Here is a 12,689-nt window from a genome sequence, read left to right as displayed (position 1 = left end):
ATTCTGAAATGCAGTACAGGATAGGAACCACTGGCTCCCAGCAATCTCAGAATGGCCTCCAGGTTCCTGGAAAGGGTGACAGGAGAGAAGCTGGAAGGCAATGAGTGGGCGCCCCAGGGAAGTGAAGAAATGCGGGTTATTATCAGCCCTCTCACATCCCTCAGGCTGTGGCAAACCTTTCTTCCTCTGGGGAACTTCCTCCAAGGCCACTATATAAAATGTCACTGCGGGATGGAGCAACAGAAGATCTGAGATTTCGGAACTCCTCAGGACCCCGGAAGACTTCTTGGTAGGTAAGTGCTTTCTAGTGTAGCGGAACTGGTTGCAAGTAAATGTTCAATCTTTTGGGAGGCGTCTGGCCTGGACTGGGAGGTTCTGGAGGGCTGGCTGGCACTGTGTGCAGCTTCCAGGTGGCGTGGTGTCAGCAGGGACAGGAATTCTCATTCTCTACCTTTCAATTCCTTCTGAGGTATGCCAAAGCTCTCCTTGTCTGGGGAAGGCAGTGATGCCCATGTGGCTTCTTGAGCTTTGAGGAGGGAACCCACTTTCTAAGTGCTGTGTACTCCTAAGAAGGCCAATAATCATTTTTTCTGGATCTTCTTTGTTTCAGAGACTGTGAGGGGCCCATTAAGTACAAAAAATAAAAGTAATAATTCCCTTATTCACACTCAGGTCCACAGGAAAGCCAACCTTGGCTGTCCCTTATGGTCTGCTTCATTCTATGCTAGCATTCTGGAGCCTCAGGGGCTGGGCTCAGTATTAGCTTTTCTGGTCCATCTTAACTTCTATTAATGCCTACCCTTTCTCCACCTCACTCCCAAGGTCCCTAATGGTCTTGCTGTTATGTGTGTGTGTTTATGACAAACTGTGTTCTCCATTTCAGGACAAAGTCAAGATGAAACTCCCCCTACTTCTGGCTCTTCTATTTGGGGCAGTTTCAGCCCTTCATCTAAGTAAGTCTCTTTGTTTTTCAGTCTTTCTTTCTCTCCTTTGCTCCTTTCTACATTACATAAGGTGAGAGTCACAAAGTCACGACCTTCTCTGGCTATCCCCTATTCCAGGATCTCTGCCTTTAAAGGAGCAGGGTCTCTAGAGCCTGGTGTTAAAGGCACTCTTCAGGGCATCTGTATATCTGAAGTCTTGGTTATAGCATGATATTCTCAGTTTTGCCCTTTCTTCATAATGTTAACGATGATCAGAATAATGACTTCCTTTTACTTTGAGCTCACTGAGTGCACTGTGCTAAACATTTTCTACGCATCATCTCCTTTAATCCTCATATCATCCCCACAAGCTCCCCTTGGGAACTTGCCCATTTGTACATCCATATCACAAATAAAGTAAAGCTAGCAGATGATGGGATCGGTACGCAAACCCACAACCCCTTGACGCTAAGACCTTGCTCTTAACACCATGACCTCATGTGGGAGGCTGGGTTCTCCTCAGGGAGCCTTGTTTCAAGTTCCTCTCTTTCCAAGGCTGAGCCCTCAGATGCCTAGGGCAAGGTGGGAACTGTCCATCGTTCTCTGGGGGAAGGGAGAGTGATGTGAAGGAGGAGCATTTGGCCTTTCTCTCTGCCAGGGACTGAAACATCCAACTTTGAGAACCCCTTGGGAGATGACACCCTGCCTCAGGATAGGGAGATGCCAGAACGTGGGGCAATGGTGGCACCTAGGGAGGGACTGATGCTGCTGGAAGGAGAGGAGGAGGGAGGCTCTGGCAGTGAAGATGCCCCTGAGGAAGAGGGGCTTGTCAAGTCTGTCTCAGCCCTAGAAGAGGTGGACAAAGACTTTCAGTGCCCTAATGAAGAGGATACAATCAAACTGGAAGGCATCCCTGGATGCAAGACCTCCCGATTTATTGTGGTGACGACAGCCATGATGTTTCATCAAGCTCAGGTGAGTCACCTGTGGCTGAGACTGAGGCCTGGGCTGGGGAGAAGGGCATGGAGGGGATGTCTCTGGCCTCTGTGTCACTGCTTATTTTCCTCACTGAGGACCCTGGTGGTGTCAGCATGGGCTGAGGCCTTCTTAGGCGTTAGAGGTGGGTAAGGGGGATAAGAGTTGTGGATCATGTGGAAACAGAAGTTATGTTTTGATCTCCAGTTTTCAAATGGCTGTGGGGTTGGGGTGGGGAGTCGGGGAATGAATTGTGGAGACTTCGAGACCCAGGGTTAAGGTAGTGTGAATTCCTGTGGGAGGGGCTCTTCATTTTCCTCTTTTGTTCTGGCTTGCAGGATTATTGCCGGACTTGCTACCGGGGCAACCTTGCCTCCATCCATAACCTCAACTCTAACTACCACATCCATTGCTTAGCCCGTGTTGTCTACCAGAGTTATGTGTGGATCGGAGGTGCAGTCACAGGCTGGGTAAGATGTGTCCCAGCTCTAAGGGAGCCACTCTTGACCCAAGTTAGTGCACAACTTACTGCAGGTTTCTGTGTGCTTTTGCTCTATGATCCCCTGAAGAACTGGGGATAAACAGACACCTGGGCAAGACATCAAAGGGGCTGCTAGGTATCAGGAATAGCCAAGGATTTAGAATTAGGAGCTTTGGATTCAAGTTCTGCTCAGCCTGTGAGTGTCTCTATGACTTGGCCAGCAATGTGAGCCTGGTTCCTCATTTCTAGGATGGGGATGATACTCCTGTCCCGCCTCTTGTTAGGGCCAGAAGGATGAATCCATCACAGGGATGCATAGGATATGATGGTGATGATCGCTGTGGAGCAACATTTCGGTTGACCAGAACAGTGTCCATCGTGGTCCAATAGTCAAGGAAAATACCTGGCAGACAGCAGGAGGAACAGACAGGGAAAGTGCCAGCTCTGCCTACCTGTCTTTCTTTTGCCTCATGCTCCAACCCACCTTCTCCCTCCTCTATCCTCTAGGGTAGCTCCAGGCGCTTTTCTTGGACGGATGGTAGTGCCTGGGATTTTTGGTTGTGGGCTGCTGGCGAGCCTTCGGTCTCTGGTGGCAACTGTGTGTCCATGTATACCCAAGGTGAGATGGGTGTGGGGATGAAATCTGAAAAGGCCTGGGGAGGTGGGATGGGCTCCCAGAGGAGTTGCGAGGAAGAGCTGGAGCCTTCAAGGGAGACGCCTCCTGAATCTACAGACTTCATCTCCACTGAAGTGTGGGGTGGGGTGGGGAGTGAAGACTCCTAGGGCTGAGTCAGGGGAAACAAGAGGCTGAAGGCCCCTTCTGGTTCTGCCTTCACAGGTCACTGGAGACTATCTCATTGCATCACAGCCCTCCCTTTTGTCTGTTCCTTCTGAGTGGGACCCAGTCAAGACTTCAGAGCTTCCCCCTTCTAAGACACTGCCTCCTTTCCCCTGCCTGCCTCCCCTACCTTTACCCTGAGCAGTAAAATTGGTTTTCTTAAATTGATTTATTTTTCCTCTGATCATTGATCCACTCGGCTTAGCCTCATGAACTTTCTGTCCTACAGTGACTCCCTACTCCGCTGTCTGTCGTGAAAGGGACCAGACGTTATTACTCTCAAGCAGGATGAAACATGAGATGGGGTTTGTGGGGCCGTCCTGGAGACAGAGGAATGGGCTCAGCTAGCTCTTTTCATACAGCACCAAATTACCAGGCACCTAGGTACAGGTTCTGCCAGGACCCCATCCATCTCTCTTGAATCTTTCACGGTGGACCATCAATGTCCTACAGACTGTGGCTACCTTAATGTGCTAAGAAATTAACATGTCCCAGGTACAGCCGACAACTCTCAAGAGTGGTTATCTGAGCACCCCAGTCCCTCGGGTGGAATAATTCTAAGGCATGTCCTGGGTACCATTTCCCAGGGGAATTAACTTCCAGTTACCCCTGGAGGCAGCTGTCTTTACAACACATATTTTCTTGTGAATTATTCTCTTCGCTACTAGTACCCTTGCACTTCCCAAATAAATTGGCACACAAGTCCTTGTCTCAGGGTCTTCTCCTTGGGAAACCCAATATCAGACACCCTGCTCTATGGTCAACTCTATATAAGGCCTGGGAATATGTTAGGACACAGCCCCCTACTGTTCTGGAACACACAGTCGTTTATAATATAAGCACAACAATATCCACTAATTTTTGCCACGTATTACACACCCACAGCGTACCATACTTGACAAAATGCATGTTATACATCCAAAAGAACGTTGTAAAAAATGAAAATAATGACATAAGGGCACTGGTCTTACATTTCAAAATACGGGTTTCTGTGTGCATTTTCTTTCTCCAACAAGACAAGATATTCACTAAGCTCTGTGAAAGGAAGATGGCATGTGCACAGTGGAATCTGTGGAGCTCCTCACAGCGTGCAGAGCGCAGAGCCGAATCTACACTCAGGGCTTGTGTGTTGATTAGGGTCACAGTTTTAGCCCTGGTTTCCTGACAAGGGCCACTCCCAACACCATCCAACAGGGACAGTTCTGAGAGCTGTACTGAAGCTGATCTCATTAGAGGTAGGTTCTGGCATTAGCCTCAGTTTACGGATGAGAAGACTGAGACACAGAGGGCTGACTCTGGGACTTGTGATTTCATTATACATCACACAACACTGCCTCTCAAGATGGCCAGACACACCCTCTGCACAATGTGGGGGTGGACAGACTCTCAGGAGGCAGAGTTTGAAAACCCTATGAACATAAATGCCAACAATAAGCCAGAGACTTGGAAGTTGATGGATGTTGAAAATGTTGGCACCATTGGCTAGCGTGTCTGGAGGTAACAATTTGGGTGTGTCAAAAAAAGCGAGGACTTGGGAGTCAGACAGAGTAGGGTCAACATTTCACTTCTTATGAGTTGTGTAGACTTGGGCAAGTCATTCAACCTCTCTGAGCTTTTGTGGTAGGTATATAGGCTAGAGATGGCAACACCAGATTGTAGGATGATGTTGGTGACTAATTAAGTAGGATAATGGATGTAAAAGCCTGAATGAAGCATAATAGGTGGCCCATGGTAGACCTTTAAAAATGTTATTTTCAGTTTTAATTAGATAGGCATCACTGTGGTGACTGAGCAAATCATTGGAATGACTTTTTCCAGGGTTCGTATGCAAAGAAAACTGGGTCAATGCAGAGGAGGAGCAGGCTGTGGAGAAGGGAGGTGAGTGAGAGGAGGCAGAGGGAAGGCAGTCATGAGTGCATAAGGAGCCTGTCTCTGGTTTAGAACTGTCTCTCACTTGCTGTGTGATCTTGGGCACCTGTTTAAGTGCTCTGAGATGTCATTTCCTCATCTGTGAAACATGGACGTTGAAATGAAACAACGCGTGCAAATCTTGTCCTGGTGCTGGTTCATGAATGAAGTTGACTTTATTGGTCAACCCAACCATTCAGTGAAATGATGCCCCTGGCCTGGGCCCCAGGGGGGGAGAACAATGAGGAGGAGGTCTAGTCCTCTATGCCCTCCTCCACTAAGCGGTCTGAAGTTTGAAACCCAGAGACCAGGGTTTGGGGGCCCTGGAATTGGCCAATCTCCCCAGTCAGCTAGATAAGCTGAGGGTCTGGTCCGTTGGGCTTGGGAGATAACAGCCAGGATGGTTACTCCGCAATCAGGCCCAGAAGTGACCTCTCTGATACTTCTCCATTTGTAGGTCCCCTGGGAGAGCAGAGGAGAGGAAGGAATCCAGGCCTTTTCACCCTCTGAGTTATCTGTTCCTGGTGCCCTGTGAAGGGGGGACTTGGCTGGAATCTGAGGAAAACCAGGAGGTCCCAGACTTGAGTCCTCCATCCCAACAAGTCCACTAGCTCTTGGCAGTGATATCCAGGTAAGTCACCGCTTAGCACTTGCTAGTCTCTCCTTGGACTGCACTGAATTTGGCTGGAGCTTGGTTGATGGAAGTTTTGATATTTTTGCATTTATTTTGACTTTTAATAAAGATTGCATTGAAATATAGTTTGCCTTGCCTACTGAATTCTGTAGTGTTCCCTTCAATGTTGCACTCGAGACGAATGCATCACTCACTTCCCTCTAGTCCTGACCCTGTGGTGATAGATGGCTGGACAGAGATGGAGAGTGGGAGGGGTGTGGAGGTGGTCCACCAATGTCTGAGTGACTCTGCATGAAGCTTTCTATTCAAGTTGTTGCTGCCTTGCCAGAAGATACGACCTGAGGTTGGACAAAATGGCATATTCTAGATCAGTGATACTCAGCTGGGGCCATTTTGCTCCCCAGAGGACAGTTGGAAATATATGGAGACAATTTCGATAGTGATGACTGGGAGAGGCGTTACTGGGCTCTAGTGGGTAGAGACTGGGGATGGTGCTAAACTTCTTACAATGCACAGGGCAGCCCCCCATAACGAAGAAGGCACTCCAAATAGTAAGAGTGCAAAGGTTGAGAATCTTGATCTAGATCCTCAGCGCAGAAGAAAGAGCATAGGTTTCTCAAGCATTAAAGGTGAGAAAGGGAGGGAGAGGGAGAAGGAGAGTGAGGAAAGGAGGGAGGGAGGGGGAGAGTGAGAGACAGAGGTTGCAGAGCCAAAAAGACTTCGAAATCCCGGTTCACCCGCTTGCAGTTAAATCTTGGCCAGTCACTTTCCCTCTTTAAATCTCACTTTTCATGTCTGTGAAGTAGGGATAATCATACATCTTCAAGGGAATGAGATGAAAGTGAATATGCAGGGACGTGAATGCATATAAAGTACTTGTAGATAAGGGCCAAGGGGGGCTGAGACTCCCTTCGCCTACTACCTCCTCCTGTCATGGTCTCTGGATCCCTGGATTCTCCACTCCATTTGTTGGGATATTGACCAAAGGGAGGCTGTTCCTGAGGTTAAGGAGCATTGTTCAGGCCGGGGCCCTTTAGGGGTACTAATAATAACTTTGCCTCGGCAATAGACATCTGGGATCTTCTCAGTCACACCGGAGCGGATGGGTACCCACATATGGCAGTAGACCTCAGGAGGCAGGTCACAGTAGAGAGCATGGCTCAGGGGGGAGAGGATTGAGCAAACTCCTGATCAGCTCCAATGCCCCGCACCCCACCCTGAGTCTCTTACCACTTCCCCCAAAGCCCAGTATAAGGGCTGCCTTTGGGGCCCAGCAGCCAGAGACACTGAGAGCAGAGCCTGAGACTCAGGAGGTGAGTGCTCCCCCTGGCTGCCCATGGAGGAGGGGTCCCAGACTTGGGAGGAAGCAGGATCTTATCTGGCAAACACCTTGGAGGTCTGACCGCTGGATTATAATGGCCACTGTCCTTCCCTCTTCTTCTCCACTGTGAGTGAAGTTGGCCCTGGTTCTGAGCAGACCTGTTCCTCCAGGGTCTGGGCCAAGTGTTTTTCCAGCGATCAATGATGGAGTTCTCAGGAAAAAAGGGACTTTTGACCTTGAGCTGACACCCTCCTATCCATTCCCCGATTCTCCAACACAGGGTCTGTTAATTGGACGAGAAGGAAGCTCTCTAGTTTGCCCTTTAATAAACCAGTTAAACAAACTTTTCTTCTTTGCCCTGTGCCAAGGGCTGTCCAGACACACTGGCCATCCCAGGGAAGCAAGGTGGAGCTGTGTCCCTGTTACAAGACTGAGTAGATATGAAACACCATCTGCTCCTGCCCCTTCTCCTGCTGGGGACAGTTGCTGCTCTTCATCTGGGTACGTCCTCCCCTTCTCGTCTCATCTGTATTTCACTTTTCTCCTCTTCTGCACCGTTTTTGCACTCGTGGGGCCGAAGCCACAGCCTCCCCTCTTCAGTTGACCCAGCTCATCTCTGTTAAGATTTCTCCTGGCCTCACCACTGTGACCTGAACTTTCTATCAGGGCTCCTTCACAAAGAAAAACCATCCACTTGTGAAGGTGAAGGGCTTCCCACAGGTGCTTCCTCCCACCCCAAAATACACACCTGTGGTGTCAACCAGAAGTCAGGTTCTCATTCATTTGTACATATGACCCAAGAGTTCTCGCCTCACCGAATGCCTCGGAGATCCCTCCAGTCTTCCGCCAGGCGGCGTCCATAGGAAGGCTTGAGTGGGATCAGAGCTGTCCGTGGTCCTGGAAGAAAGGGCTTTACTCCCCCCCCCCCACCCCGCCCCTCCCCGCCCCCAAATGAAGGCAAGTTACCTCTTCTTTCCAGAGAATGATGACCCCCAGTTGGACATCCAAGTGACACAGGCAGACCTGATCCAGGATGTGGAAGGTTCAGGGGAGCAGGAGGGAGAGTTGGCCCTGACAGATGAGGTGATTCAGTCAGAAGGAGAGGAGGCTGAGGTTTCCACCAATCAAGACACCTTTGAGCATGAGGAGGCCATGGAGTGAGACCCAGCTGCCCTAGGTGAAGACTTACAGTGCCCCAGGGAAGAGGAAACAATTGAATTGTCTGGCCATCCTGGGTGCAAGACTTGCCGCTACTTCTTGGTGCGAACTCCTAGGACGTTTAGAAAAGCTGAAGTGAGTGGCAGCAAAGCTACTGTGGATGACCTGAGGAAGAAGAAGGGAGTGGATTCAGCCTGCCGTTCCATACTCACTTAGACTAGTGGTTATCAAAGCCTCATGTGCACCAGAATCTCCTAGTGAGATTAAATCTGTTAAGAAACAGATTTCTGGGCTCCATCCCCAAAATTTCTGATTTCACAAGTCTGTGATGGGGCCTGAGAGTTTGCCTTTATACTACATTCCCAGGTGATGATGATATTGTTGCCTGGAGACTGCACTTTGAGAACCACTGATTTGGACGAAAGGCTTTGGTATTAGATAGACCTGTGTTCAACCCTGGCTCTGCCTGTCAATGGCTGAATTACCTGGGAAAATCATTTCACCTTTCAGAGCTTCAGTATCTTCATTTGTAAAATGGAGATATAGATCCAAGCTCTTAGACTTCTGGTGAAGTTTCAATGAGATAATACATGGAAAGTATTTAGAATAGTCCCTGGGTCATTGTAAACTCTCAGTAAATGGGGGCTATAATGATTCTGAGTATTATTATTATTTCCTGCAAGAAGTTGCTGACAGCAGTAAAAGGAGCAAGTGATGAGATTGAGGGGGGTAAGTAGGTCCCTGATTTATGAACTGAAAAGGGATGTACCACTCTCTGCTGGAGACTCATGGACTTGAGTAAAAGGAAAGTGAATTCTTTACAGCACCTCTTCTTGTCTCTGCAGAATGTCTGCAGGAGGTGCTACGGAGGCAATCTTGTCTCCATACACAGCTCCGGCTTAAACAATCGCCTCCAGTGCTTGATCAGGGGGATCAACCAAGGCCAGGTCTGGATTGGAGGCATCTTGGAGGTCTGGGTAAGGGAGGGGCCAACTCCCAGGTGTAAGAAGTTCTTTCTGATTGCCTCGAGAGTACATCTGCTGTCCTCCTGTCTTATCCCAGCTTCTGAGGTGACCTTAGGCAGGTGGGGATGAGCTGGAGCTGGCTTGTACTGGCTCAGGAGAGCCAGTGATTAGGCACATCTCTTCCCAACTCCATGTTCAGTGACTTCACGCTTGTAGGTTGAAATCTCCCTTGGTGGATGAATTTACACCAAGGAAGTTGGCAACTGCTGCAAGTCCCTCTGCCTTCTCACCTTACCCCAGAGATGGTTGTTAAACATTTACCAGCATGCCACTGGTGTCACGAGATAGGTTCCATGCCCATCTTGGTCATGTACTAGCTGAATGACTTCCTTGAACCTCAGTTGCCTCATGTCTAAAATGGAGTCCTTGTTCTGTTAGAGTGGCTCTGGGATTCTGGATGAATAAGTGCCATAATGTTTGCTACTCAAGTGTGGTCCATGAAGCATTACTGTCAGCATCCCTCGGTAGCTTGCTTGAAATGCACAATCTTGGGCCACACCCCAGACCTCCTGAATCAGAATCTGCATTTCAACAAGATCCCCAGGAGATTTGTATACACAATGAAGTTTGAGAAGCCTACTCTGTGTGATGATGCCATTGCCTGCACACAGGGATGGATCTTTGGCTATCTGGCTTCTGGCCGGGTGAACAGTGAGAAGAGATTATACATATAGTGAGTGTCCAGAAAGGGATGCGCAGTGCTCGGTGGGCATTCTCTGGAGCCCGTGATTGTGGGATTGTCTCTGTGTTCCTGGACGTCTGCCCTGTGATGCAGCCTATCCCTTCTCTAGTGCTGGTGCAGCAGATTTCGCTGGACTGATGGGAGCAGCTGGAATTTTAGATACTGGGCCTCAGGGCAACCTAGAAATGGGAGAGGCCGCTGTGTGGCTCTATGCACCAGAGGTGAGCAGACCTCAGCACCAGCGCAAGGGGAATGGGCAGCAAGGTGAACTCTTACATACTGTCCCTTTGAGCTGTCTCAACACTCCTCCCCAAACTCACACCCTCCCCCTAACCGGAGAGCCAAGGTCCTCTCTGTGACAAGGGCTGAGATGCAGCGAAGGATTCCTCAAAGCAATATCAGTTAGTGGGGTGCCCTGTGTGGGGGCTAGATGCGGGCTTCCCATCTTATGGCCTGGGGTGGGGCGAGATCCTTTTCCTCTTCTAATATGACGGCGACAGATGAGAGTAGCAGATGTGAATTTAAGTGTGGATGAGGGATGAAGGAAAGATGTGGGAATTAGGGATGGCTGACAGACAGTTCTCCAGCTTCCAACAGCATGGATGAGGGATGTGAGGGAGCTTAGTACAAAGGCTAAGACCATAGGCGCTGGAGTAAGACTGCTGAGGTTCACATCCTGGCTCTGCCACTGGCCTGCTGAGACACAGGCAAGTTATTACCCCCAGTAAGCCTCAATTTCCTCATCTGGGAAATGGGGATGAGCTAGCACCCATCTCTTGGAGTCATTGTGAACATGAAAGCACTAATCACCCTGCCTCTTTCGCTGTGGGAGCTCAAGAAACGTTAGCTGGTAGGGATGTGTAGGCAACATATGGCTGACTGATGACAGCCACAGAAGGCAAGGGAGGGTATGAGGTGCCTGAGGAGGGAAGGAGGGGGGCACAAGCCACACTCAGATGGGCAGCTGACCTCACTGTGCTCTCTACTGCCAGGGGGTCACTGGCGACGAGTTCCTTGCAGCAGGCACCTGCCCTTCATCTGCTCCTCCTAAGCCGTTGGCACGGAGACCCTGCCTTGAAGCCTCCTCCCTCACAGCTTCCAATCAGCCACCCGGACGCTGGGCTGGTCCCCTTGTCCCTCCTGGATATAAAACCAGACTTCCCACAGCATTTCATGACTCGTTTCTTCACTGCTCACTTTGGAGGAACCCCGAGGTTAGGAACGCCTGGAAGCCATCACTCCTGCAGGGTTGGGCTTTGAGGAAAGTAGGAAGGTGGTGGAGTAGGGCTCCGGGTAGGGGTGGGAGGGGGTGCTGAGGTGTTGGGCTGCAGCGCCACCTGGGGGCGGAGCATGGACTCCGGAGGACCCTTCTCAGCCCTGGCTCTGGGATTCCCACAGCTCCACACCAAGGCTCTGGGGGAAGATCCCATTCGGTGGGGGGTGGGGAACTGGCCCTCCTGTTTTGTTTGGGTTCAGTATGCGGGAGGCGGTGGAGTGGGAGTGGGGTGGCTTTTCGAAACGGAACTGACCTTGCTGATTGAAGGATTGGGGTGGAGCAGTGAGATGCCATCTGGATAAGCATGTGGGAGGGAGGAGAGAGTAGTCTTGTCTGGGGGCAGCCTGTTCCTCTAGTCCTCTGTCTTGTTGGCCTCAGATTCTGGCCCCTATTTTCCATTCTTCCAGCCACTGTGGGTGAATTGAAAGGCCCCAAGTTCTTCTGAGATCTGTTCCCCACTCCATTCCCAGGAGGGTGGCTGTCCTTCCCTCTCCCCCATCCACAGCCTACATCCCTAAAGGGGCCACATTCTCAGGAGGGAGGTGCCTCCCAGCAGGAGGGCCTTGGGGCCAGTCATGGTATCTGGTAGCCTGTGGCTCCCATGCTGTGTCTACAGCCCCAGGCCTCACCTTCTCTCCCTCACCCAGTGTTCTCAGACCCAGGGGACATTGAGAGAGAGCACTGTTGCTGCTCTTTCTTTACCTTGTTTGAGGCAGGATGCTTGGCTCCTGGTGGGATCTGGGGTTGAGGAAGCAGAAGTTCAGACCTGAGACTGGGTATTAAGAGGGCAGACAGCCTTGGATTGTGGGGAGAGAATGAGGGGTGCGCTCTGAGACAGAAATACTTCTTTGGGTGTCATTCTACATGGGGCACAGGGAGAAGGTACAAATATTCTTGAGATGCACGTGCACATGCGTATATATGTATTTTGGTGTGTAAACGAGTCACTCTTTGTATGCCTGTGTGTATCTGTGTATGTGTGAATCTGTATATGTGCGTAAATCTTTGAGTCAGTGTGTATTTGTGTGTTGTCTGAGGGTGTACATTTTGTACATCTCTGTGTATTAATGGATAGGCCTGTGTGTCTGTGGACACCTATGAAGCTCTGCACTGTAAGATGCGTAAGTCTGTGTGTGCATGCATGTGTGTACTTGTGTGTCTTTGGCCAGTATGTTTTGGGGTGTGTATACATGTTAGTGTGTGTCTGAGCACACCTGTGTACAGGTCTATGTTTGTGTGTGAACACGTGTGTGCCTGTCCAGGCATCTGATGGGATGTGGAGTTTCAGGAACAAAAGGAACAGTTTCCCAGATGTGCTTTCTAATAAAGGTTCTGGAGGTGGTGGAACAGGACAGGGTCAGAGAACCCCAGGGGAGGAGGGTGGCAAAGAAGCAGCAGGGCTGAGTTCCCTGAATATGAGCAGGCCTCTGACAATGGGACCACGGGTCTTGGGCTTGCCATGGATCTC

General features: G+C 50.1%; 1 protein-coding gene and 1 pseudogene across 1 annotated transcript; both read left to right on the top strand.

Moving 5' to 3' along the window:
* The first annotated feature begins 243 nt into the window (after positions 1–243).
* On the top strand, positions 244–3,384 carry LOC123277956 (bone marrow proteoglycan-like). The gene is made up of 6 exons (XM_044750047.2): positions 244–289; positions 884–953; positions 1,582–1,898; positions 2,237–2,368; positions 2,887–2,998; positions 3,218–3,384. Exons 2-6 carry the CDS (start codon positions 896–898, stop codon positions 3,271–3,273), a joined length of 675 nt encoding a protein of 224 aa, XP_044605982.2. The 5' UTR covers positions 244–289; positions 884–895; the 3' UTR covers positions 3,274–3,384.
* A 4,136-nt stretch (positions 3,385–7,520) lies between these two features.
* LOC123277957 (proteoglycan 3-like) lies at positions 7,521–10,996 on the top strand (annotated as a pseudogene).
* The last annotated feature ends 1,693 nt before the right edge of the window (positions 10,997–12,689 follow it).

Source organism: Equus asinus, chromosome 17 (assembly GCF_041296235.1).
Source record: "Equus asinus isolate D_3611 breed Donkey chromosome 17, EquAss-T2T_v2, whole genome shotgun sequence".
NCBI lineage: Eukaryota > Metazoa > Chordata > Mammalia > Perissodactyla > Equidae > Equus > Equus asinus.
Note: the sequence above shows the minus strand (reverse complement) of the source record. Positions and strands in the feature narration are given on the sequence as shown.

Coding starts and splice junctions, on each gene's coding strand:
- LOC123277956 (XM_044750047.2), top strand. CDS start 896: ATGAAACTCCCCCTACTTCTGGCTCTTCTATTTGGGGCAGTTTCAGCC. Junction 954..1,581: donor AGTTTCAGCCCTTCATCTAA/GTAAGTCTCTTT, acceptor TCTCTCTGCCAG/GGACTGAAACATCCAACTTT. Junction 1,899..2,236: donor TGATGTTTCATCAAGCTCAG/GTGAGTCACCTG, acceptor TCTGGCTTGCAG/GATTATTGCCGGACTTGCTA.